The 24,614-nt window shown below is 41.8% G+C and overlaps 2 protein-coding genes across 2 annotated transcripts; both read left to right on the top strand.

Annotated features, from left to right (window-relative positions):
• The first annotated feature begins 8,688 nt into the window (after positions 1–8,688).
• LOC132495740 (germ cell-less protein-like 1) lies at positions 8,689–10,131 on the top strand. The gene has a single exon (XM_060107686.1). The coding sequence runs from the start codon at positions 8,689–8,691 to the stop codon at positions 10,129–10,131; it is 1,443 nt and encodes a 480-aa protein (XP_059963669.1).
• Positions 10,132–16,864: 6,733 nt separating this feature from the next.
• On the top strand, positions 16,865–18,307 carry LOC132495741 (germ cell-less protein-like 1). Its single transcript, XM_060107688.1, has one exon. The coding sequence runs from the start codon at positions 16,865–16,867 to the stop codon at positions 18,305–18,307; it is 1,443 nt and encodes a 480-aa protein (XP_059963671.1).
• The last annotated feature ends 6,307 nt before the right edge of the window (positions 18,308–24,614 follow it).

Here is a 24,614-nt window from a genome sequence, read left to right on the forward strand (position 1 = left end):
CTTCAATTTCCAATATCCTTGTTATATGAATGAGCAAAACTGTGGACTGGAGAGGCTCTCCTGAGATCACACAGCTGGACAGGGAACTTGTTTTCTTCCATGAATAGTGTCAGAGCTGAAGTAAGAATGCCTGTTATCCTTTTCCAACACTGGTGATGCTCACCACTGTTGCTTCCTTACCAATACTGTGTGAGGGACTTCCTTCTTCAGAAGAAGCCTAACTTTTTAGATCATTTGAAAGAGGCAACAAAGTAGACACAACAGAATTCCAAAGGACTCGGAGACTCTGCAACAGGAGACAACGTGTATTTGTTCCCACACTGGTTCTCTTTCTGCATGTGTGGTCCATTCATTTTGCAAATGCAGATACCTGAGCAGATGTGGACCCTTGACTTTGGTGGGCTGTGCTTGAGACTTTTGCTTAAACTTGGATCGATGAGGTGGTCAATGTGTCTCAGAATCTCTGCGGTGGTAGAAATAATTGGCAGTGAAGTTATCCACTCACAATTTCAATGGGGGCCTTATTGGCAATGCTACTCCCCATCTTTACAAAACTTCCAATGGCAACCTAGCACAGTTTCTGATGAGATATCTCCCACAGGAACTTTGTGAACATTCACCATCCTTTTGTTGGAAGCAAGTAAAATTTATCTTTCTTAGAAACATACATTCAAATCATAATGTGACTTCCTTGAGAAAAAGAGTTGAAAGTCACAAATTGTTATTTTCATCCTTTTCCCAGGATAGAGGAAAAATATCACCATATGCATACTGTCACACAGAGTGAAGTAAGTCAGAAAGAGAAAAACAAATATTGTATATTAGCGCATATATGTGGAAGCTAGAAAAATGGTATAGATGAACTTATTTGCAAAACAGAAATAGAGACACAGATGTAGAGAACAGACGTGTGGATACCAAGGGGTGGTGGTGGGATGGATTGGGAGATTGGTATTGACACATATACACTACTATGTATAAAATAAGGAACTAAAAGAACAGACTGTATAGCACAGGGAACTCTACTGAATGCTCGGTGGTGACCTAAGTGGGAAGGAAATCCAAGGAAGAGGGAATGTAAGTATACATGTGGCTGATTCACTTTGCTGTACAACAGAAACTAACACAACATTGTAAAGGAACCATACTCCAATTAAAAAAAGTTAAAAATTAGGGCTTCCCTGGTGGCACAGTGGTTGAGAGTCTGCCTGCTAGTGCAGGGGACACGGGTTCGAGCCCTGGTCTGGGAGGATCCCACATGCCGTGGAGCAACTAGGCCCGTGAGCCACAATTACTGAGCCTGCGCGTCTGGAGCCTGTGCTCCACAACAAGAGAGGCCGCCATAGTGAGAGGCCCGCGCTTCGCGATGAAGAGTGGCCCCTGCTTGCCGCAACTAGAGAAAGCCCTCGCACAGAAACGGAGACTCAACACAGCGAAAATAAATTAATTAATTAATAAACTCCTACAAAAAAAAAAAAAGGTAAAAATTAAAAAAATTTAAAAAGAGGAGGCTTTAGGCTTCTAATGAGAAATTTGACCAAGTGACTGTTGGATCACAAACAAAAATAAAAATTCATTATATGTATGTATACACACATTTATATATGCAAATATATAGAAATATATATAACAGAAATATATGTATATATATTTTAAATCCTTGTAAACTGTTTTCCAGTAATTTTCAATTACTCATTCACTCAGAAGACATTTCTTAAGCTTCTATGAGTATTTATGTTGTGTGTATAGTACAATATATACATACTATTATATGAGTATTATAAAAGTGTTTTTGTTGTGTGTGAGATTTTTCCATCCAGGCAAATCTGCTTACAGTTTAAGGTGAAAATGTGCAAAAGATGGGCTTCCCTGGTGGCACAGTGGTTGAGAGTCCGCCTGCCAATGCAGGGGACACGGGTTCGTGCCACGGTCTGGGAGGATCCCACATGCCGCGGAGCGACTGGACGCGTGAGCCATGGCCGCTGAGCCTGCGCATCCGGAGCCTGTGCTCCGCAACGGGAGAGGCCACAACAGTGAGAGGCCCGCAAACCGCAAAACAAAAATGTGCAAAAGACAAAGCAGAATTAAATCCCTGCCATGGAGAAACATCTAGTTGTAGAAGGCAAACTGAAAAAGTTTTGTCCTTTAAGAGTGATTATTTTATTTTTCACACTATTAATGGAGCATCTATTATATACCAGACAGTGGACTGGGAACTGGATTACCGTGGTGAATAGATACACAGTCACATTCTTAGAGTGAGGTCCTCAAATTTACAGTATTGCTTCCTGGTCATTAAACAGACATCACCCTTGCCAGGGCCTTAGAACTTACTTACTATGATATTCTTTGATTAAGCTTAATTTTACCAAAATTGAATGCTCCTGTCATTGATCTCAGGCACCTTAGGGCCAAGACACTGAGTCTGTTACCTGAGATCTCACTGTTGTAGGAACATGCTCCCCTCCTGACTTGAAGCTTTGCCACAAATTTTCCTTTTCCCACTGATCCAGAGAATCTTCTGGAACAAGAAACACTTTTCTTTTCTTATCATACTCGCCACCTGCTCTGGACCCACAGGCTCCCAGGACCAGGTGAAGTGAATGGCCTGGCTTGGTGCACAAGTGGTGTCTGATATTCACAGACTACACTGAATGCCAGGCCCCAGCCTGCTTGCCTACCTTATGCTGTGAAATAGTGATATTGAAGCTCTTCAGGTGGGGTGGGATGCTGGTGGGGAGGGGAGAGGAAGCAAGATGACCAAAGGCCAGATGCTTCTCTCTAGAGGTCTGCGTCTTGCTCTTGCTTTAATGGTGTAGATGATGCTAACCTGGCATAGTTTTTAGTTTCTTGGAGAAAGCATTGAATGAAGCATTTCAGCTGGAGAGAGAAAGTTCAGGGTTTACAGCAAGAGAAATAAAACAAATCTAAACCTACATTGTATGGGAGTGGGAGTGATTGGGGAGGGTAGGAATTGGGTAGGAGAAGTGTCAAGCGCACCCATAGTTCTGTGGTCCTGACCTCTCCCCTTTTCCAGGGTTCATTTGTCTCTACTGAATAGTGTAATGGATGTGCTATTTTTACAGAAACATTAAGCTTTGGGACAGGATTTTTTTCTTAATTTTTAGAACTCTCGCCTTTGAAATTTCATTTTAGAGGAAAAAGAGTGAATGGCTTTGTTTTTACATTTAGCATATCTTGGTATGAATTTGCAAATTGCTTTTGAGAGATCCAGATATTTTATTTTTCAAATCTATTTTGTTTCAAAGTGTTATTAGCAGGTGGAACTCATGACTTCAGGCATTTTTCAGGCAATGAGCTCAGTGAGATTTGAAAATTAGCTAAGCCATTTATAGATTCATGGAATGCTGGCTGGGCAAGGAACCTAAGCCATATCCCACTTAACCCCCTAATATTTCACGTGATGAAACAGCCAGCTCCAGGGTCACAGAACTTACATTTGTTAAACCTGAGATGGGAAGCTGTCTCTGGGCTCCTGGCTCAGTGTTCTGCAGCATTCTTTGCTAGCTCATCTAGATCAGAGCAGGAAACTTGGATATCCTTGGGGTCTGGGCAGATGTGGGTTTCAGGGTTGGGGGGATGGGTAGGGGGACTGGACCAGGAGCTCATGCTTGTTAGTCAGCTTCAAGCCAACTGTTGGCATGTGGATGGTGATCCAATGTTAGTAATTCTTCTGATTTTTCTAAGAAAACCAAAAGACTGGATATTTAAGAGAAATGTTATGATTTCAAGATTTTTTTTACTAAGTGAATTCAATGATTTTACAATACTCAGTGGGCCCATCCAGGCATAACTGTAGATCTCCAATTTGCAGCTTCTCCTCTAGGAAAACTGTGTTTTGAGGATTTCTAGGATGGAAAGAAAGGACCATGATCATGGCTTCAAATATTTAAACTCTGAAAGGTGGCAGAGGTACTTGCTCCAAGTCCGGAAAAAAACTAGTGGGCAGAGGATTTTGGCTCAATCATAAGTATTTTCTGTTACTCAGAATTATTTAAGAGGAATGTGGCATGAGTGTGCCAGGGTGCCACTGAGCAGAGGTCACTGGGCCTTTTGTTGGGATGCTGGATGGAGGCCTAGGGTACCGGCACTTTCCACGACCGACTTGGTGATAAATTCCAAGGTTGTTCTCTAACTGGCTTTGCAGTCATCCTGGGAGTCTCCTGCAGCCTCAGTATGCCATATGGGAAATGGGCCAAAAGCTTTCAGGGCAAATCCAGTGAGATAAAATTATGCGTATATAGCTCTCATTCTTTCTTTTTCATATAAAACCCCATCAGCTTGATTCCTTCTACCAAGGGACTACTTCCTAATTTCCCCATAATTGCTCTGTTCTCTCTTGTCCATGAAACATTGTGCAAGCCTTCTTCACCTTCTACATCCCCACCCACCACTAGGAAAATTCCTCTTTTCTTGATTTTTGCTATACCACCTCAAAAAAAAATTTTTTTAATACAGCATGTATTTATCATTATCTAGAGCAAGGGTCTGCAAACTAGGGCTAGCTTGCCTCCTGTTTTTGTACAGTTTTATCAGAGCACAGTCACATCCATCATTTATATGTTTTCTATGACTGCTTTCTCTATGGCGGAGCTGAGTAGTGAAGACAGAGATCATAAGGCCTAAAAAGCCTAAAATATTTACTAACTGGCCCTTTAAGAAAAAGTTTACTGACCCCTGATCTATATGAAAATGATTATACCAGATAGGTAATCTGAAAACAAGAACATGTACAAAGGAGAAAATAACAACCACCTGCAATGACCATATGTAACAACCGTTGGCTTTTCAGAGTATTTTAATGCATATATACATTATAAAATTGAAACCACACTATAAACACAATTTTATTTTCACATAACAGCAGATGAATTTTCTCGTCATACAATTTTTAATATTCTACATCTATGCTATTTTAATTGACTATATAATACTCCATGTATATATCTATTATGCAATGATTTTTTGGGGGGCTGCACCACCAACAGCTACTGGGATCTTAGTTCCCAGACCAGGGATTGAACCCCAGTCTTCAGCAGCGAAAGCATGGAGTCCTAACTACTGGACCACCAGGGAATTCCCTATATTATGCATTGATACTTATTGTGGTATTTGAGGTATGTTTTACATATAAAATTTTATTTAATCCTTCTAAGTGCTTATGTGGGAAATATTATTAGCTCCATTTTACAAATGAGACGTGAAGTGTTTCTGTGGCCAACTCACACAGCTCTCTGACAAGCGACCCTGTATTTTCAACCACTCAACTCTTACTGGACACTGAAGTTAAGTTTATCCTTTTGTTTTGTTTTTGTCAGGGGATTGCATATTAGAAATATTGCATTAATGAATATCAATGTACATAAACCATTCATTGCATTTCACATTATTTCCATAGAAAAGATTCCCCAAAGCAGAACTGATGGATCTAGAGGTACATTGAGGTTTCCTGAAATGCACTGAAGAGTTGCTTTTCAGAAAAGTTGTAACAACATATGCCATATACCAACGGTCTGTGAGGTGCCAATCTCCAAATATTCAGTACCAAGTACTATGATTTATCCATTTTATTTTTGCTCTTTTGTCAAGGAAAGAGGGGTGGTGGAGGCTGTCTCTCTGTAGGTAGTTGTGACCAGGTGACTCCTCTGAGAGTGACTTCTGGGAAAGATGTTTTTTCTGGATGAAAAATAACAGGCTCGGTTGGCACAAGTCTTTTCCCTTTGCCCTTCCACTTCTTCCAGCCGAGGACAGGAAGCTGCAGGCTAGGAAGAGCAGGCAAAAGGAAAGTGGCCTGGGGTCCTGGGTCCCTCTGCGTACCTCACGGGAAAAATACACCAGATTATGAAGTGTCTGATGCTGGGGATCTGACACTCAGGCAGGTGCCATCCTATCCACTTCCAGTGAAGGGACAAAGGGACAGTCAGGCTGTTTCTGTAAATCCTCTATACCTGTATTTTACCAACACCTCCTCCCCAGGCAAGGTCTTGGTGCTTCTTTTTCCAATTTGTATGAAGTCTTTATTATTATAGATAGTAACTCTATCATATTTGATGTGGTTGTAATATGTCTTTTAATTTTATTTATGATGACTTGCTGATTAAGCTGGTGATCTTCAGATGTCTGCAACAAAAGTTACAGTTGGTCTTCACAATTAATAATAGGGACAAATTCCTATTTCCCAATAACCTGTCACTTAGTTGTATTATCCTCCACTGTTTCCTTCTCAGAATCCGTTATCCACCGGGGACTGCAAATCCGTGACTTTCCAATGATCTAATTCCTTCCACGTTTATTAGCTGCCATTCTTCTGTGAAAAAGAGCTTTCCCTTTTTTTCTTCTCTCTTCTTTTGGGAGGAGAGAAATCACTGTGTCCTAGTAGATTTTTATTTACTCAGTGTGATATAACAAATTACAGTCGTGATTCTATTTGATCCTCAAATTAACCCAATTTTGGCCAGTGGGAGCTTTTAGGTTATTTCAAACACAAGAATTCAATTTCTTGTGTAGATTCAATATTTAAGTGATATCATATTTGTCTTTCTCTCTCTGACTTACTTTGCTTAGTATGATAACTTCTAGATCTATCTAGAATATATTTATGCTTAAACATGAACAGAATGAGTTTTCTATTCATAGATTTAGAAGGAAAACATATGTCTAAGCAAGTTTGTAAGTGGCTATTTACTGAGTCTTTTGATTTCTGGGGGGTATATTTCTCTCCTATAAATAGTTTTTGAACTGTGACTATTATTTTTGTGTAATAACTTTTGCCCCAAGACTCTTGAGATATTATTTTGTGATTCTCTACTTTTGGAGATCATGGATAAGTTTGAGGATAGCCTCAATTTATATTTTTTCCAGGTAATCTTTTTTTAAGATTTGATTGCTTGGATACTTTTAGGATTTAAAAAATAGAATTAGAGCGTTTTGCCAAGATATCCAGGAATATAGGTCTTTCTTGCTATTGTTTTTATTGGACTTTACTGGAAACATGTTGAAATCTTCTGATTTGCATTGGAAGAACTCAGCACAGGACAATGTTCGTCTGTATATTTTTGTGACTTGGCTCTTCTCCTTTGTCATTCATCTCAGGACTTTTGTTATAGGCTGCTCTTTGTCAACGGATATCCCCTCTCTCCTTTTTCTTTACTCATAGAACTCTGTTTTAATTTTGGAATGGTCTCAGTTTAAAAGCTCTATTTCCCAGTCTTCCATGCAGGTAACAGTAGTTATATGACATAACTGAGTCCAGTGAGATATATTTGGAAGTCATTGGGTGGGGGCCTCTGGGGAAGCTCTTTAAGGGAAGCCGACTCATTTGGTATGCTGCATTTGCTCTTCCTTTTCCTCCATATTCAATCTGGAATGTGGTTATGGTGGCTGGAGTGCCAGCAGCCATCTTGCAAGCTGGGGAAGAGAGCCACACATTAAAGATGGTGTAACATTAAAGATGGAGAACAGTATGGAGGTTCCTTAAAAAACTAAACACAGAACTACCATATGACCCAGCAATCCCACTACTAGGCATATACCCTGAGAAAACCATAATTCAAAAAGAGACATGTACCAAAACGTTCATTGCAGCTCTATTCACAATAGCCCGGAGCTGGAAACAACCTAAGTGTCCATCATCGGATGAATGGATAAAGAAGATGTGGCACATATATACAATGGAATATTACTCAGCCATACAAAGAAACGGAACGGAGCTGTTTGTAATGAGGTGGATAGACCTAGAGTCTGTCCTACAGAGTGAAGTAAGTCAGAAAGAGAAAGACAAATACCGTATGCTAACACGTATATATGGAATTTAAGGGAAAAAATGTCATGAAGAACCTAGGGGTAAAACAGGAATAAAGACACAGATCTACTTGAGAAGGGACTTGAGGATATGGGGAGGAGGAAGGGTAAGCTGTGACAAAGCGAGAGAGAGGCATGGACATACATACACTACCAAACGTAAGGTAGATAGCTAGTGGGAAGCAGCCGCATAGCACAGGGAGATCAGCTGGGTGCTTTGTGACCTCCTGGAGAGGTGGGATAGGGAGAGTGGGAGGGAGGGAGACGCTAGAGGGAAGGGATATGGGAACAGATGTATATGTATAACTGACTCACTTTGTTGTAAAGCAGGAACTAATAAAAAATATAAAAATAAAATTAATTAAAAATAAATAAATAAATAAGAAGTTAATTATGGAAATTAAGGTGCCTAGAGGACAGGGCTGGGACCAAGATGTAATTCTCCATAAAGGAATAATCACTAACTGTTTTAGATGGGCAAGAGCGAATTGTGTTCTTGAAATTAATGGGTAAAATTGGCACACAAAGGCCTCTGTTCCACCATCATCCTATGAAGGGAGCCCGAGAGCAATCATCCCAGGAGGGAAAGATAAACAGAGTGGAATCCCTGGTACGGAGTGCCCTTACCCGGCGGGGTGGGGCCTAGTGGGTGTGGCTTAGCGTGGCGTCGTCCTCTCGAGAGACCGTTAGAGCAAACGTCATAGTACCCAGCATCACTCTGGGCTGAGCTCGTGCCCGCGGCAAGGGCGCCTGGAGAGGCAGCTTGGCCACTGCACCACTGAGGTATAGGCCATGGGAGCACGAAGCAGTCGGATGCCATGGCACTGGTGGGGGCGTGCCCCAGAGGAGCCAGGTGCCAGTGCGGGGATGGAGGAGGCCGAGGAGGCAGTAGCGGCAGAGAGAGAGGAAGGGAAGGAGAGTGAAAAGGCCAGACCCGCCGCCCGTCAGAGGAGCCGCAAGCGGAAGACAGGCCCAGGGGGGCCGCTCACAAAAGAGCCCCGCCGGAAACGTGCTAAAGATCATTCAGGGTCCATTTATGAGGCCCTCTTCCTGAGAGGAGAAGGGAGCGACGTGCGGATCTGCGCACTGGGGGAGGAGTGGAACTTGCATAGGGTCTACTTGTGCCAGTCAGGGTTCTTTGCTAGCATGTTCAGTGGCGCTTGGCGGGAGACAAACATGGACACTATAGAGTTGCAGATGCCTGACGAGAACATTGATGGCGAGGCACTGCACGAGGCTTTCGGTTCCCTGTACCGAGGCTCCATTCTCATCCCACCCGGTCGAGTCGTCGCCATCCTGGCCACAGCCAGCATGCTGCAGCTGGACCAGGCGATTCAGCGGTGCGGGGAGGTCATGAAGGAGACGGTCAGTGCCCAGACCGTGTGCAGCTACTACTACTCTGCTGAAAGCTACGGACTCCCGACCATCAGGACCGTGTGTCTTCAGTGGCTGCTGGACAACATGACGACCCTGTGTAGTGAGGGGCTATTGCGAGAAGTCCGCCTGGATCTGATGAAAGAGGTCGTTGCCTCTTCACGGCTCTTTGTGATGGGGGTGGAGATGAACGTGTACATCGTGCTGAAAATGTGGATGTTCTTGCAGCTGCAGCCGACATGGAGGGGCCCGCGCAGTGCCCTATTGCCTGACACCAACTCATGGTTTGCCAGGTCCAGGAGGGATTCGGAGGGCACCCCTTTCCTGGAGACCGAGCAGGGCAGAGCCTTCGTGCCAGTGTTCCAGCAGCTGCGGCTTGCCTACATAATGTGCGACCCGATGTCAGCACACGTCATCCACCAGGATGCGCTGATCCCTCCCTCTTGGTTGTGTCCCTTGTACAGTGAGCATTGCCTTGGCCCCCTCCGGGCTGAGCAGACCAGAACTGTCCGGCCCATGGGCGTCTACGTGTCCGACCCCCAGGGGAGAAGCATGCGGTGCGGGAGCCAGCTCCACAGGGACGAGCTGTGCAGCTGGCGGTGGGAAGGCTTCAACTTCTTCTGGGACCTGGTGCTGCGCTACGCCAACCAGCGCATCATTTGCCGGTGCAGCGCACGGAAAAAGTACAGCAGCTTCGGGGTCAGTCTCCTCGGGAGGAGAAAGGTCGCGTTCCGCCTGCGCCTGTTCTCCTTGGACAGGGATGGGAGAGCCGTTTTCAGGAAGGACACAGAATACCAGATGCTTTCCCTGAGACAGAATCGAGAGCTAGAGGTAATGAACCTGGAAAACCAAGACGTGGTTTTCCCCATATATGTGGCCTGTAACTTCCTGTACCTCCACCGAGGGGAGAGTTTGCCAGGGCGTTTGCCCCTGTAAAGCAGCTCAGAGAACTGAGCAGCTCTTTCCTGGGGTCAGGGACGACCAGCTTGGTCCAGATGCCAGCTCCTTCTGTGGGACCAACCAGGCTTGCCCATCTCTGGTAACCAATTCTGTCAGAGGCTTTGTTGAACTGTAGCTCATAATACTTGAGACTGTTTACATGAGCATATGAAGAGGACAAATTTTGAAGCCCCCCAAACTCCTCGAGAATTCATTTGGGCTGTTAACATGGCAACCTGTCCTGCTGGTTTAGGATCCATCGACACCACCCCCCGCCCTGCCCATCATTTCTGTGAAGACAAAGAGCTATTGACTTTAAAGAGAAACTCTGAGCCTACCTACTCTACTACTCTTAGTGAAACTCTCTTAATATATGTGTTTCCTTTAGTTTGATTAAGTGAATGTTAAAGTAAAATAAAAAATAACTGTACAATTGAGTGGTTTTTATTATATTCACAAAGTTGTACAAACACCACCACTAATTCCAGAATATTTCACCACCTCAGAAGGAAACCTCATACCCATTAAAGGTCACTCCTCAATCTTCCTTTCCCCCAGCTCATGGTAACTACTAATCTACTTTCTGTCTCTATCAATTTGCCTACTCTGGACATTTCATATAAATGGACTCATACAAATATGTGTCCTTTTTTGTCTGCCTTCTTTCTCTTAGCATAACTTTTCAAGGTTCATTCATGTTGTAGATATGTCTGTGCTTTGTTCCTTGTATGGCTAATAATATTCCACTGTAGAGATACACCACATTTTGTTTATCCAGTCATCAGTTGGTGGACATTTGTGTTGTTTTCACTTTTTAGTTATTGTGAATAATGCTGCTGTGAATATTCATGTACAAGTTTTTGTAAGCTACTATATGTAAACTAGATAACCAACAAAGACCTACTGTATAGCACAGGGAACTATATTCAATATAGTTGAATATAGTTGTAATAACCTATAATGGAAAAGAATCTGAAAAAGTTTTATACATATATAACTGTAAACGTTATATATATATATATATATATATATATATATATATATATATATATATAAAACTAAATCACTCTACTGTACACCTGAAACATTATAAATCAACTATGCTTCAAAAAAAAGTTTTTGTGTATATACCTAGGAATGGAATTGCTGTGTTATATGGTAACTTTATGTTTAGGCTTCTGAGGAATTGCCAGACTTTTTTCCCAAGTGGCTGCACCATTTTACATTCCCACCACTGGTGTATGAAGATTCCAGTTTCATCACATCCTCACTAATATGTGTTACTGTCTTTTAAAAAAGAATGTAGCCATTTTACTGGGTGTGTTTACTGCAATTTCATTGTGGTTGTGATTTGAATCATCTAAATGACTAGGAATGTTGAGGATCATTTCATGTACTTATTGGCCATTTTTATGTAGTCTTCAGAGAAATAACTATTCAAATCACTTAACCATTTTTTAAGTGGGTTATTGTCTTTTTATCATCAAGTTGTAAGAGTTGTTTATGTGTTCTGGTTAATTTCCAGAGTTCTCAAAAAGTTGATTTACAATATTTGTGAGTGTTCTCATGGCTTTTATGAAGGAAACTATTTTCATAGGCCCTAGCTCCACCATTCCCAAAGGCCTTCCCTAATTAGATACTTTTTGAAAAATAAATTTATTTATTTATTTATTTATTATTTCTGGCTGTGTTGGGTCTTTGTTGCTGCATGTGGTTTTTGTCTAGTTGTGGCGAGCAGGGGCTACTCTTGGTTGCGGTGTGCGGGCTTCTCATTGCAGTGGCTTCTCTTGTGGCAGAGCATGGGCTCTAGGCGTGCAGGCTTCAGTAGTTGTGGCTTGCTGGCTCTAGAGTGCAGGCTCAGTAGTTGTGGCTCATGGACTTAGTTGCTCTGTGGCATGTGGGATCTTCCCAGACCAGGGCTTGAACCCGTGTCCCCTGCATTGGCAGGCAGATTCTTAACCACTGTGCCACTAGGGAAGTCCCACTAATTATATACTTTTAATAACCACTCACTGGAAGATAATTTGCAAGCTATATAACTGCCCAAGGATTCATAACTAGAATACTAACAAACGGATAAAACTGTCTGGTAAATTTTTAAAAACCCAATAGAAAATAGATAAAAGTCATGAACAGACATTTCACAAAACAAGATATAATAATGGAAAACTAAAACTTGAAAAAAATGTTCAATATCATTAGCCACTAAGGAAAAAGCAATTAAAACCATAATGATATGCACATATCAGAATGGCTAAAATAAAATAGAATATTGACAACGGCAAATGCTGGTGAAGATGCAGAGAGTTTGGATCACTATATGTTTATGGTGGAACCTATAGTAATACAGCCATGTGGAAAGGAGTGTGTCAGTTTCTTTTAAAACTAATTATCATATGACCCAGCAATTACACTCGTGCATTTATCCCAGAGAAACAAAAACCAATGTCCACACAAAATCCTGTATGTGAATGTTCATAGCAACTTTATTTGTAATAGCTGAAAACTGGAAGCAACACAAATGTAGTTCAGCAGGTGGATAACTAAACCAACTGTGGCACATCCATACCCAGAAATACTATGCAACAATAAAAAGGAATGCATGTAACAACGTGGATGAATCTCAAGGGAATTTGGCTCAGTGGGAAAAACCAATCTCAGAGTGTTACATTATGTATGATGTCATTTATGTAACATTTTTGAAATAACAAAATTATAGAAGTGGGGAACAGATTAGTGGTTGCCAGCTTTTATGGATGGGGAGGATGACAGGGAAATGGATGTGACTATAAAAGAACAATACATGGGATCTTAGTGGTGATGAGACAGCTCCATATTGTGATCATGGTGGTAGTTACACGAATCCATACATGTAATAAAATTACACGGACCTTCACACACACGAGTGCATTGTAAAACTGATGACATCTGAATAAGCTCTGTAGATTGTACCAATGTCAGTTTCCTTGTTTTGCTATTGTAGGATAGTTCCCATTGGGGAAGTAGGTAAAGAGCACACAAAGTTCTCTGTACTCTCTGCATCTTCCATGAATCTATAATTATTTCAAGACAAAAATCTAAAGAAATCAACCAGAGAAGACCTGTGCTTAGTCCTACAGTTGTAATGTTGCCCTCTACATTCTGATAGCTTCCCTAAAGTGGAGAGAAGAGGTGAGAAGGAGTCAGAGCTAGTAATCAGGAAATTGAAAGGAACCACAATAGATCCATTTGAGTGAATAGCATGGCAGAAAGAAAGGTTCAGAAACTCCACCTTCTGTTATCAGAGAGTAAAGTACAAGGATAATGGAATAATGGGGGAGAGCTGGGAGAGTCTAAGTTTGCTTATTTATGTGTCTTTGTTGTTAAAATTTTACCCTGTAAATGTTTTAATAGTGGATTTCAAAATGACAGTCTCTCAACCTGAATATCAATGTACATAAACCATTCGTTGCATTTCACATTATTTCCATAGAAATGATTCCCCAAAGCAGAACTGATGAACCTAGAGGTACATTGAGGTTTCCTGAAACGCACTGAAGAGTTGCTTTTCAGAAAAGTTGTAACAGCATATGCCATATACCAACGGTCTGTGAGGTGCCAATCTCCAAATATTCAGTACCAAGTACTATGATTTATCCATTTTATTTGTGCTCTTTTGTCAAGGAAAGAGGGGTGCTGGAGGCTGTCTCTCTGCAGGTAGTTGTGACCAGGTGACTCCTCTGAGGGTGACTTCTGGGAAAGATGTTTTTTCTGGATGAAAAATAACAGGCTCGGTTGGCACAAGTCTTTTCCCTTTGCCCTTCCACTTCTTCCAGCCGAGGACAGGAAGCTGCAGGCTAGGAAGAGCAGGCAAAAGGAAAGTGGCCTGGGGTCCTGGGTCCCTCTGCGTACCTCATGGGAAAAATACCGCAGATTATGAAGTGTCTGATGCTGGGGTTCTGACACTCAGGCAGGTGCCATCCTATCCACTTCCAGTGAAGGGACAAAGGGACAGTCAGGCTGTTTCTGTAAATCCTCTATACCTGTATTTTACCAACACCTCCTCCCCAGGCCAGGTCTAGGTGCTTCTTTTTCCAATTTGTATGAAGTCTTTATTATTATAGATAGTAACTCTATCATATTTGATGTGGTTGTAATATGTCTTTTAATTTTAGTTATGATGACTTGCTGATTAAGCTGGTGATCTTCAGATGTCTGCAACAAAAGCTACAGTTGGTCTTCACAATTAATAATAGGGACAAATTCCTGTTTCCCAATAACCTGTCACTTAGTTGTTTTATCCTCCACTGTTTCCTTCTCAGAATCCGTTATCCACCGGAGACTGCAAATCTGTGACTTTCCAATGATCTAATTCTTTCCACGTTTATTAGCTGCCATTCTTCTGTGAAAAAGAGCTTTCCCTTTTTTTCTTCTCTCTTCTTTTGGGAGGAGAGAAATCACTGTGTCCTAGTAGATTTTTATTTACTCAGTGTGATATAATCAATTACAGTTGTGATTCTATTTGATCCTCAAATTAACCCAATGTTGGCCATTGAGAGCTTTTATGTTATTTTAAACACAAGAATTCAATTTCTTGTGTAGATTCCATATACAAGTGATATCATATTTGTCTTTCGCTGTCTGACTTACTTCATCTAGGTCTATCCAGAATATATTTATTCTTAAACATGAACAGAATGAGTTTCCTATTCATAGATTTGGAAGGAAAACATATGTTTAAGCAAGTTTTTAAGTGGCTATTTTCTGAGTTTTTTGATTTCTGGGGGGTATATTTCTCTCACTTCTATAAACAGTTTTTGGACTGTGACTATTATTTTTGTGTAATAACTTTTGCCCCAAGACTCTTGAGATATTATTTTGTGATTCTATACTTTTGGAGATCGTGGATAAGTTTGAGGATAGCCTCAATTTATATTCTTTCTAGGTAATCTTTTTTTAAGATTTGATTGCTTGGATACTTTTAGGATTTAAAAAATAGAATTAGAGCGTTTTGCCAAGATATCCAGGAATATAGGTCTTTCTTGCTATTGTTTTTATTGGACTTTACTGGAAACATGTTGAAATCTTCTGATTTGCATTGGAAGAACTCAGCACAGGACAATGTTCGTCTGTATATTTTTGTGACTTGGCTCTTCTCCTTTGTCATTCATCTCAGGACTTTTGTTATAGGCTGCTCTTTGTCAACGGATATCCCCTCTCTCCTTTTTCTTTACTCATAGAACTCTGTTTTAATTTTGGAATGGTCTCAGTTTAAAAGCTCTATTTCCCAGTCTTCCATGCAGGTAACAGTAGTTATATGACATAACTGAGTCCAGTGAGATATATTTGGAAGTCATTGGGTGGGGGCCTCTGGGGAAGCTCTTTAAGGGAAGCCGACTCATTTGGTATGCTGCATTTGCTCTTCCTTTTCCTCCATATTCAATCTGGAATGTGGTTATGGTGGCTGGAGTGCCAGCAGCCATCTTGCAAGCTGGGGAAGAGAGCCACACACTGAAGATGGTGTAACATTAAAGATGGAGAACAGTATGGAGGTTCCTTAAAAAACTAAACACAGAACTACCATATGACCCAGCAATCCCACTACTAGGCATATACCCTGAGAAAACCATAATTCAAAAAGAGACATGTACCAAAACGTTCATTGCAGCTCTATTCACAATAGGCCGGAGCTGGAAACAACCTAAGTGTCCATCATCGGATGAATGGATAAAGAAGATGTGGCACATATATACAATGGAATATTACTCAGCCATACAAAGAAACGGAACGGAGCTGTTTGTAATGAGGTGGATAGACCTAGAGTCTGTCCTACAGAGTGAAGTAAGTCAGAAAGAGAAAGACAAATACCGTATGCTAACACGTATATATGGAATTTAAGGGAAAAAATGTCATGAAGAACCTAGGGGTAAAACAGGAATAAAGACACAGATCTACTTGAGAAGGGACTTGAGGATATGGGGAGGAGGAAGGGTAAGCTGTGACAAAGCGAGAGAGAGGCATGGACATACATACACTACCAAACGTAAGGTAGATAGCTAGTGGGAAGCAGCCGCATAGCACAGGGAGATCAGCTGGGTGCTTTGTGACCTCCTGGAGAGGTGGGATAGGGAGAGTGGGAGGGAGGGAGACGCTAGAGGGAAGGGATATGGGAACAGATGTATATGTATAACTGACTCACTTTGTTGTAAAGCAGGAACTAATAAAAAATATAAAAATAAAATTAATTAAAAATAAATAAATAAATAAGAAGTTAATTATGGAAATTAAGGTGCCTAGAGGACAGGGCTGGGACCAAGATGTAATTCTCCATAAAGGAATAATCACTAACTGTTTTAGATGGGCAAGAGCGAATTGTGTTCTTGAAATTAATGGGTAAAATTGGCACACAAAGGCCTCTGTTCCACCATCATCCTATGAAGGGAGCCCGAGAGCAATCATCCCAGGAGGGAAAGATAAACAGAGTGGAATCCCTGGTACGGAGTGCCCTTACCCGGCGGGGTGGGGCCTAGTGGGTGTGGCTTAGCGTGGCGTCGTCCTCTCGAGAGACCGTTAGAGCAAACGTCATAGTACCCAGCATCACTCTGGGCTGAGCTCGTGCCCGCGGCAAGGGCGCCTGGAGAGGCAGCTTGGCCACTGCACCACTGAGGTATAGGCCATGGGAGCACGAAGCAGTCGGATGCCATGGCACTGGTGGGGGCGTGCCCCAGAGGAGCCAGGTGCCAGTGCGGGGATGGAGGAGGCCGAGGAGGCAGTAGCGGCAGAGAGAGAGGAAGGGAAGGAGAGTGAAAAGGCCAGACCCGCCGCCCGTCAGAGGAGCCGCAAGCGGAAGACAGGCCCAGGGGGGCCGCTCACAAAAGAGCCCCGCCGGAAACGTGCTAAAGATCATTCAGGGTCCATTTATGAGGCCCTCTTCCTGAGAGGAGAAGGGAGCGACGTGCGGATCTGCGCACTGGGGGAGGAGTGGAACTTGCATAGGGTCTACTTGTGCCAGTCAGGGTTCTTTGCTAGCATGTTCAGTGGCGCTTGGCGGGAGACAAACATGGACACTATAGAGTTGCAGATGCCTGACGAGAACATTGATGGCGAGGCACTGCACGAGGCTTTCGGTTCCCTGTACCGAGGCTCCATTCTCATCCCACCCGGTCGAGTCGTCGCCATCCTGGCCACAGCCAGCATGCTGCAGCTGGACCAGGCGATTCAGCGGTGCGGGGAGGTCATGAAGGAGACGGTCAGTGCCCAGACCGTGTGCAGCTACTACTACTCTGCTGAAAGCTACGGACTCCCGACCATCAGGACCGTGTGTCTTCAGTGGCTGCTGGACAACATGACGACCCTGTGTAGTGAGGGGCTATTGCGAGAAGTCCGCCTGGATCTGATGAAAGAGGTCGTTGCCTCTTCACGGCTCTTTGTGATGGGGGTGGAGATGAACGTGTACATCGTGCTGAAAATGTGGATGTTCTTGCAGCTGCAGCCGACATGGAGGGGCCCGCGCAGTGCCCTATTGCCTGACACCAACTCATGGTTTGCCAGGTCCAGGAGGGATTCGGAGGGCACCCCTTTCCTGGAGACCGAGCAGGGCAGAGCCTTCGTGCCAGTGTTCCAGCAGCTGCGGCTTGCCTACATAATGTGCGACCCGATGTCAGCACACGTCATCCACCAGGATGCGCTGATCCCTCCCTCTTGGTTGTGTCCCTTGTACAGTGAGCATTGCCTTGGCCCCCTCCGGGCTGAGCAGACCAGAACTGTCCGGCCCATGGGCGTCTACGTGTCCGACCCCCAGGGGAGAAGCATGCGGTGCGGGAGCCAGCTCCACAGGGACGAGCTGTGCAGCTGGCGGTGGGAAGGCTTCAACTTCTTCTGGGACCTGGTGCTGCGCTACGCCAACCAGCGCATCATTTGCCGGTGCAGCGCACGGAAAAAGTACAGCAGCTTCGGGGTCAGTCTCCTCGGGAGGAGAAAGGTCGCGTTCCGCCTGCGCCTGTTCTCCTTGGACAGGGATGGGAGAGCCGTTTTCAGGAAGGACACAGAATACCAGATGCTTTCCCTGAGACAGAATCGAGAGCTAGAGGTAATGAACCTGGAAAACCAAGACGTGGTTTTCCCCATATATGTGGCCTGTAACTTCCTGTACCTCCACCGAGGGGAGAGTTTGCCAGGGCGTTTGCCCCTGTAAAGCAGCTCAGAGAACTGAGCAGCTCTTTCCTGGGGTCAGGGACGACCAGCTTGGTCCAGATGCCAGCTCCTTCTGTGGGACCAACCAGGCTTGCCCATCTCTGGTAACCAATTCTGTCAGAGGCTTTGTTGAACTGTAGCTCATAATACTTGAGACTGTTTACATGAGCATATGAAGAGGACAAATTTTGAAGCCCCCCAAACTCCTCGAGAATTCATTTGGGCTGTTAACATGGCAACCTGTCCTGCTGGTTTAGGATCCATCGACACCACCCCCCGCCCTGCCCATCATTTCTGTGAAGACAAAGAGCTATTGACTTTAAAGAGAAACTCTGAGCCTACCTACTCTACTACTCTTAGTGAAACTCTCTTAATATATGTGTTTCCTTTAGTTTGATTAAGTGAATGTTAAAGTAAAATAAAAAATAACTGTACAATTGAGTGGTTTTTATTATATTCACAAAGTTGTACAAACACCACCACTAATTCCAGAATATTTCATCACCTCAGAAGGAAACCTCATACCCATTAAAGGTCACTCCTCAATCTTCCTTTCCCCCAGCTCATGGTAACTACTAATCTACTTTCTGTCTCTATCAATTTGCCTACTCTGGACATTTCATATAAATGGACTCATACAAATATGTGTCCTTTTTTGTCTGCCTTCTTTCTCTTAGCATAACTTTTCAAGGTTCATTCATGTTGTAGATATGTCTGTGCTTTGTTCCTTGTATGGCTAATAATATTCCACTGTAGAGATACACCACATTTTGTTTATCCAGTCATCAGTTGGTGGACATTTGTGTTGTTTTCACTTTTTAGTTATTGTGAATAATGCTGCTGTGAATATTCATGTACAAGTTTTTGTAAGCTACTATATGTAAACTAGATAACCAACAAGGACCTACTGTATAGCACAGGGAACTATATTCAATATAGTTGAATATAGTTGTAATAACCTATAATGGAAAAGAATCTGAAAAAGTTTTATACATATAGAACTGTAAACGTTATATATATATATATATATATATATATATATATATATATATATAAAACTAAATCACTCTACTGTACACCTGAAACATTATAAATCAACTATACTTCAAAAAAAAGTTTTTGTGTATATACCTAGGAATGGAATTGCTGTGTTATATGGTAACTTTATGTTTAGGCTTCTGAGGAATTGCCAGACTTTTTTCCCAAGTGGCTGCACCATTTTACATTCCCACCACTGGTGTATGAAGATTCCAGTTTCATCACATCCTCACTAATATGTGTTACTGTCTTTTAAAAAAAAATGTAGCCATTTTACTGGGTGTGTTTACTGCAATTTCATTGTGGTTGTGATTTGAATCATCTAAATGACTAGGAATGTTGAGGATCATTTCATGTACTTATTGGCCATTTTTATGTAGTCTTCAGAGAAATAACTATTCAAATCACTTAACCATTTTTTAAGTGGGTTATTGTCTTTTTATCATCAAGTTGTAAGAGTTGTTTATGTGTTCTGGTTAATTTCCAGAGTTCTCAAAAAGTTGATTTACAATATTTGTGAGTGTTCTCATGGCTTTTATGAAGGAAACTATTTTCATAGGCCCTAGCTCCACCATTCCCAAAGGCCTTCCCTAATTAGATACTTTTTGAAAAATAAATTTATTTATTTATTTATTTATTATTTCTGGCTGTGTTGGGTCTTTGTTGCTGCATGTGGTTTTTGTCTAGTTGTGGCGAGCAGGGGCTACTCTTGGTTGCGGTGTGCGGGCTTCTCATTGCAGTGGCTTCTCTTGTGGCAGAGCATGGGCTCTAGGCGTGCAGGCTTCAGTAGTTGTGGCTTGCTGGCTCTAGAGTGCAGGCTCAGTAGTTGTGGCTCATGGACTTAGTTGCTCTGTGGCATGTGGGATCTTCCCAGACCAGGGCTTGAACCCGTGTCCCCTGCATTGGCAGGCAGATTCTTAACCACTGTGCCACTAGGGAAGTCCCACTAATTATATACTTTTAATAACCAATCACTGGAAGATAATTTGCAAGCTATATAACTGCCCAAGGATTCATAACTAGAATACTAACAAACGGATAAAACTGTATGGTAACTTTTTAAAAACCCAATAGAAAATAGATAAAAGTCATGAACAGACATTTCACAAAACAAGATATAATAATGGAAAACTAAAACTTGAAAAAAATGTTCAATATCATTAGCCACTAAGGAAAAAGCAATTAAAACCATAATGATATGCACATATCAGAATGGCTAAAATAAAATAGAATATTGACAACGGCAAATGCTGGTGAAGATGCAGAGAGTTTGGATCACTATATGTTTATGGTGGAACCTATAGTAATACAGCCATGTGGAAAGGAGTGTGTCAGTTTCTTTTAAAACTAATTATCATATGACCCAGCAATTACACTCGTGCATTTATCCCAGAGAAACAAAAACCAATGTCCACACAAAATCCTGTATGTGAATGTTCATAGCAACTTTATTTGTAATAGCTGAAAACTGGAAGCAACACAAATGTAGTTCAGGAGGTGGATAACTAAACCAACTGTGGCACATCCATACCCAGAAATACTATGCAACAATAAAAAGGAATGCATGTAACAACGTGGATGAATCTCAAGGGAATTTGGCTCAGTGGGAAAAACCAATCTCAGAGTGTTACATTATGTATGATGTCATTTATGTAACATTTTTGAAATAACAAAATTATAGAAGTGGGGAACAGATTAGTGGTTGCCAGCTTTTATGGATGGGGAGGATGACAGGGAAATGGATGTGACTATAAAAGAACAATACATGGGATCTTAGTGGTGATGAGACAGCTCCATATTGTGATCATGGTGGTAGTTACACGAATCCATACATGTAATAAAATTACACGGACCTTCACACACACGAGTGCATTGTAAAACTGATGACATCTGAATAAGCTCTGTAGATTGTACCAATGTCAGTTTCCTTGTTTTGCTATTGTAGGATAGTTCCCATTGGGGAAGTAGGTAAAGAGCACACAAAGTTCTCTGTACTCTCTGCATCTTCCATGAATCTATAATTATTTCAAGACAAAAATCTAAAGAAATCAACCAGAGAAGACCTGTGCTTAGTCCTACAGTTGTAATGTTGCCCTCTACATTCTGATAGCTTCCCTAAAGTGGAGAGAAGAGGTGAGAAGGAGTCAGAGCTAGTAATCAGGAAATTGAAAGGAACCACAATAGATCCATTTGAGTGAATAGCATGGCAGAAAGAAAGGTTCAGAAACTCCACCTTCTGTTATCAGAGAGTAAAGTACAAGGATAATGGAATAATGGGGGAGAGCTGGGAGAGTCTAAGTTTGCTTATTTATGTGTCTTTGTTGTTAAAATTTTACCCTGTAAATGTTTTAATAGTGGATTTCAAAATGACAGTCTCTCAACCTGAATATCAATGTACATAAACCATTCGTTGCATTTCACATTATTTCCATAGAAATGATTCCCCAAAGCAGAACTGATGAACCTAGAGGTACATTGAGGTTTCCTGAAACGCACTGAAGAGTTGCTTTTCAGAAAAGTTGTAACAGCATATGCCATATACCAACGGTCTGTGAGGTGCCAATCTCCAAATATTCAGTACCAAGTACTATGATTTATCCATTTTATTTGTGCTCTTTTGTGAAGGAAAGAGGGGTGCTGGAGGCTGTCTCTCTGCAGGTAGTTGTGACCAGGTGACTCCTCTGAGGGTGACTTCTGGGAAAGATGTTTTTTCTGGATGAAAAATAACAGGCTCGGTTGGCACAAGTCTTTTCCCTTTGCCCTTCCACTTCTTCCAGCCGAGGACAGGAAGCTGCAGGCTAGGAAGAGCAGGCAAAAGGAAAGTGGCCTGGGGTCCTGGGTCCCTCTGCGTACCTCATGGGAAAAATACCGCAGATTATGAAGTGTCTGATGCTGGGGTTCTGACACTCAGGCAGGTGCCATCCTATCCACTTCCAGTGAAGGGACAAAGGGACAGTCAGGCTGTTTCTGTAAATCCTCTATACCTGTATTTTACCAACACCTCCTCCCCAGGCCAGGTCTAGGTGCTTCTTTTTCCAATTTGTATGAAGTCTTTATTATTATAGATAGTAACTCTATCATATTTGATGTGGTTGTAATATGTCTTTTAATTTTAGTTATGATGACTTGCTGATTAAGCTGGTGATCTTCAGATGTCTGCAACAAAAGCTACAGTTGGTCTTCACAATTAATAATAGGGACAAATTCCTGTTTCCCAATAACCTGTCACTTAGTTGTTTTATCCTCCACTGTTTCCTTCTCAGAATCCGTTATCCACCGGAGACTGCAAATCTGTGACTTTCCAATGATCTAATTCTTTCCACGTTTATTAGCTGCCATTCTTCTGTGAAAAAGAGCTTTCCCTTTTTTTCTTCTCTCTTCTTTTGGGAGGAGAGAAATCACTGTGTCCTAGTAGATTTTTATTTACTCAGTGTGATATAATCAATTACAGTTGTGATTCTATTTGATCCTCAAATTAACCCAATGTTGGCCATTGAGAGCTTTTATGTTATTTTAAACACAAGAATTCAATTTCTTGTGTAGATTCCATATACAAGTGATATCATATTTGTCTTTCGCTGTCTGACTTACTTCATCTAGGTCTATCCAGAATATATTTATTCTTAAACATGAACAGAATGAGTTTCCTATTCATAGATTTGGAAGGAAAACATATGTTTAAGCAAGTTTTTAAGTGGCTATTTTCTGAGTTTTTTGATTTCTGGGGGGTATATTTCTCTCACTTCTATAAACAGTTTTTGGACTGTGACTATTATTTTTGTGTAATAACTTTTGCCCCAAGACTCTTGAGATATTATTTTGTGATTCTATACTTTTGGAGATCGTGGATAAGTTTGAGGATAGCCTCAATTTATATTCTTTCTAGGTAATCTTTTTTTAAGATTTGATTGCTTGGATACTTTTAGGATTTAAAAAATAGAATTAGAGCGTTTTGCCAAGATATCCAGGAATATAGGTCTTTCTTGCTATTGTTTTTATTGGACTTTACTGGAAACATGTTGAAATCTTCTGATTTGCATTGGAAGAACTCAGCACAGGACAATGTTCGTCTGTATATTTTTGTGACTTGGCTCTTCTCCTTTGTCATTCATCTCAGGACTTTTGTTATAGGCTGCTCTTTGTCAACGGATATCCCCTCTCTCCTTTTTCTTTACTCATAGAACTCTGTTTTAATTTTGGAATGGTCTCAGTTTAAAAGCTCTATTTCCCAGTCTTCCATGCAGGTAACAGTAGTTATATGACATAACTGAGTCCAGTGAGATATATTTGGAAGTCATTGGGTGGGGGCCTCTGGGGAAGCTCTTTAAGGGAAGCCGACTCATTTGGTATGCTGCATTTGCTCTTCCTTTTCCTCCATATTCAATCTGGAATGTGGTTATGGTGGCTGGAGTGCCAGCAGCCATCTTGCAAGCTGGGGAAGAGAGCCACACACTGAAGATGGTGTAACATTAAAGATGGAGAACAGTATGGAGGTTCCTTAAAAAACTAAACACAGAACTACCATATGACCCAGCAATCCCACTACTAGGCATATACCCTGAGAAAACCATAATTCAAAAAGAGACATGTACCAAAACGTTCATTGCAGCTCTATTCACAATAGGCCGGAGCTGGAAACAACCTAAGTGTCCATCATCGGATGAATGGATAAAGAAGATGTGGCACATATATACAATGGAATATTACTCAGCCATACAAAGAAACGGAACGGAGCTGTTTGTAATGAGGTGGATAGACCTAGAGTCTGTCCTACAGAGTGAAGTAAGTCAGAAAGAGAAAGACAAATACCGTATGCTAACACGTATATATGGAATTTAAGGGAAAAAATGTCATGAAGAACCTAGGGGTAAAACAGGAATAAAGACACAGATCTACTTGAGAAGGGACTTGAGGATATGGGGAGGAGGAAGGGTAAGCTGTGACAAAGCGAGAGAGAGGCATGGACATACATACACTACCAAACGTAAGGTAGATAGCTAGTGGGAAGCAGCCGCATAGCACAGGGAGATCAGCTGGGTGCTTTGTGACCTCCTGGAGAGGTGGGATAGGGAGAGTGGGAGGGAGGGAGACGCTAGAGGGAAGGGATATGGGAACAGATGTATATGTATAACTGACTCACTTTGTTGTAAAGCAGGAACTAATAAAAAATATAAAAATAAAATTAATTAAAAATAAATAAATAAATAAGAAGTTAATTATGGAAATTAAGGTGCCTAGAGGACAGGGCTGGGACCAAGATGTAATTCTCC

Source organism: Mesoplodon densirostris, chromosome 9 (assembly GCF_025265405.1).
Source record: "Mesoplodon densirostris isolate mMesDen1 chromosome 9, mMesDen1 primary haplotype, whole genome shotgun sequence".
Lineage (NCBI taxonomy): Eukaryota > Metazoa > Chordata > Mammalia > Artiodactyla > Ziphiidae > Mesoplodon > Mesoplodon densirostris.

Excerpts from the sequence above, each read along its gene's own strand:
- LOC132495740 (XM_060107686.1), top strand. The coding sequence starts at position 8,689 with ATGGAGGAGGCCGAGGAGGCAGTAGCGGCAGAGAGAGAGGAAGGGAAG.
- LOC132495741 (XM_060107688.1), top strand. The coding sequence starts at position 16,865 with ATGGAGGAGGCCGAGGAGGCAGTAGCGGCAGAGAGAGAGGAAGGGAAG.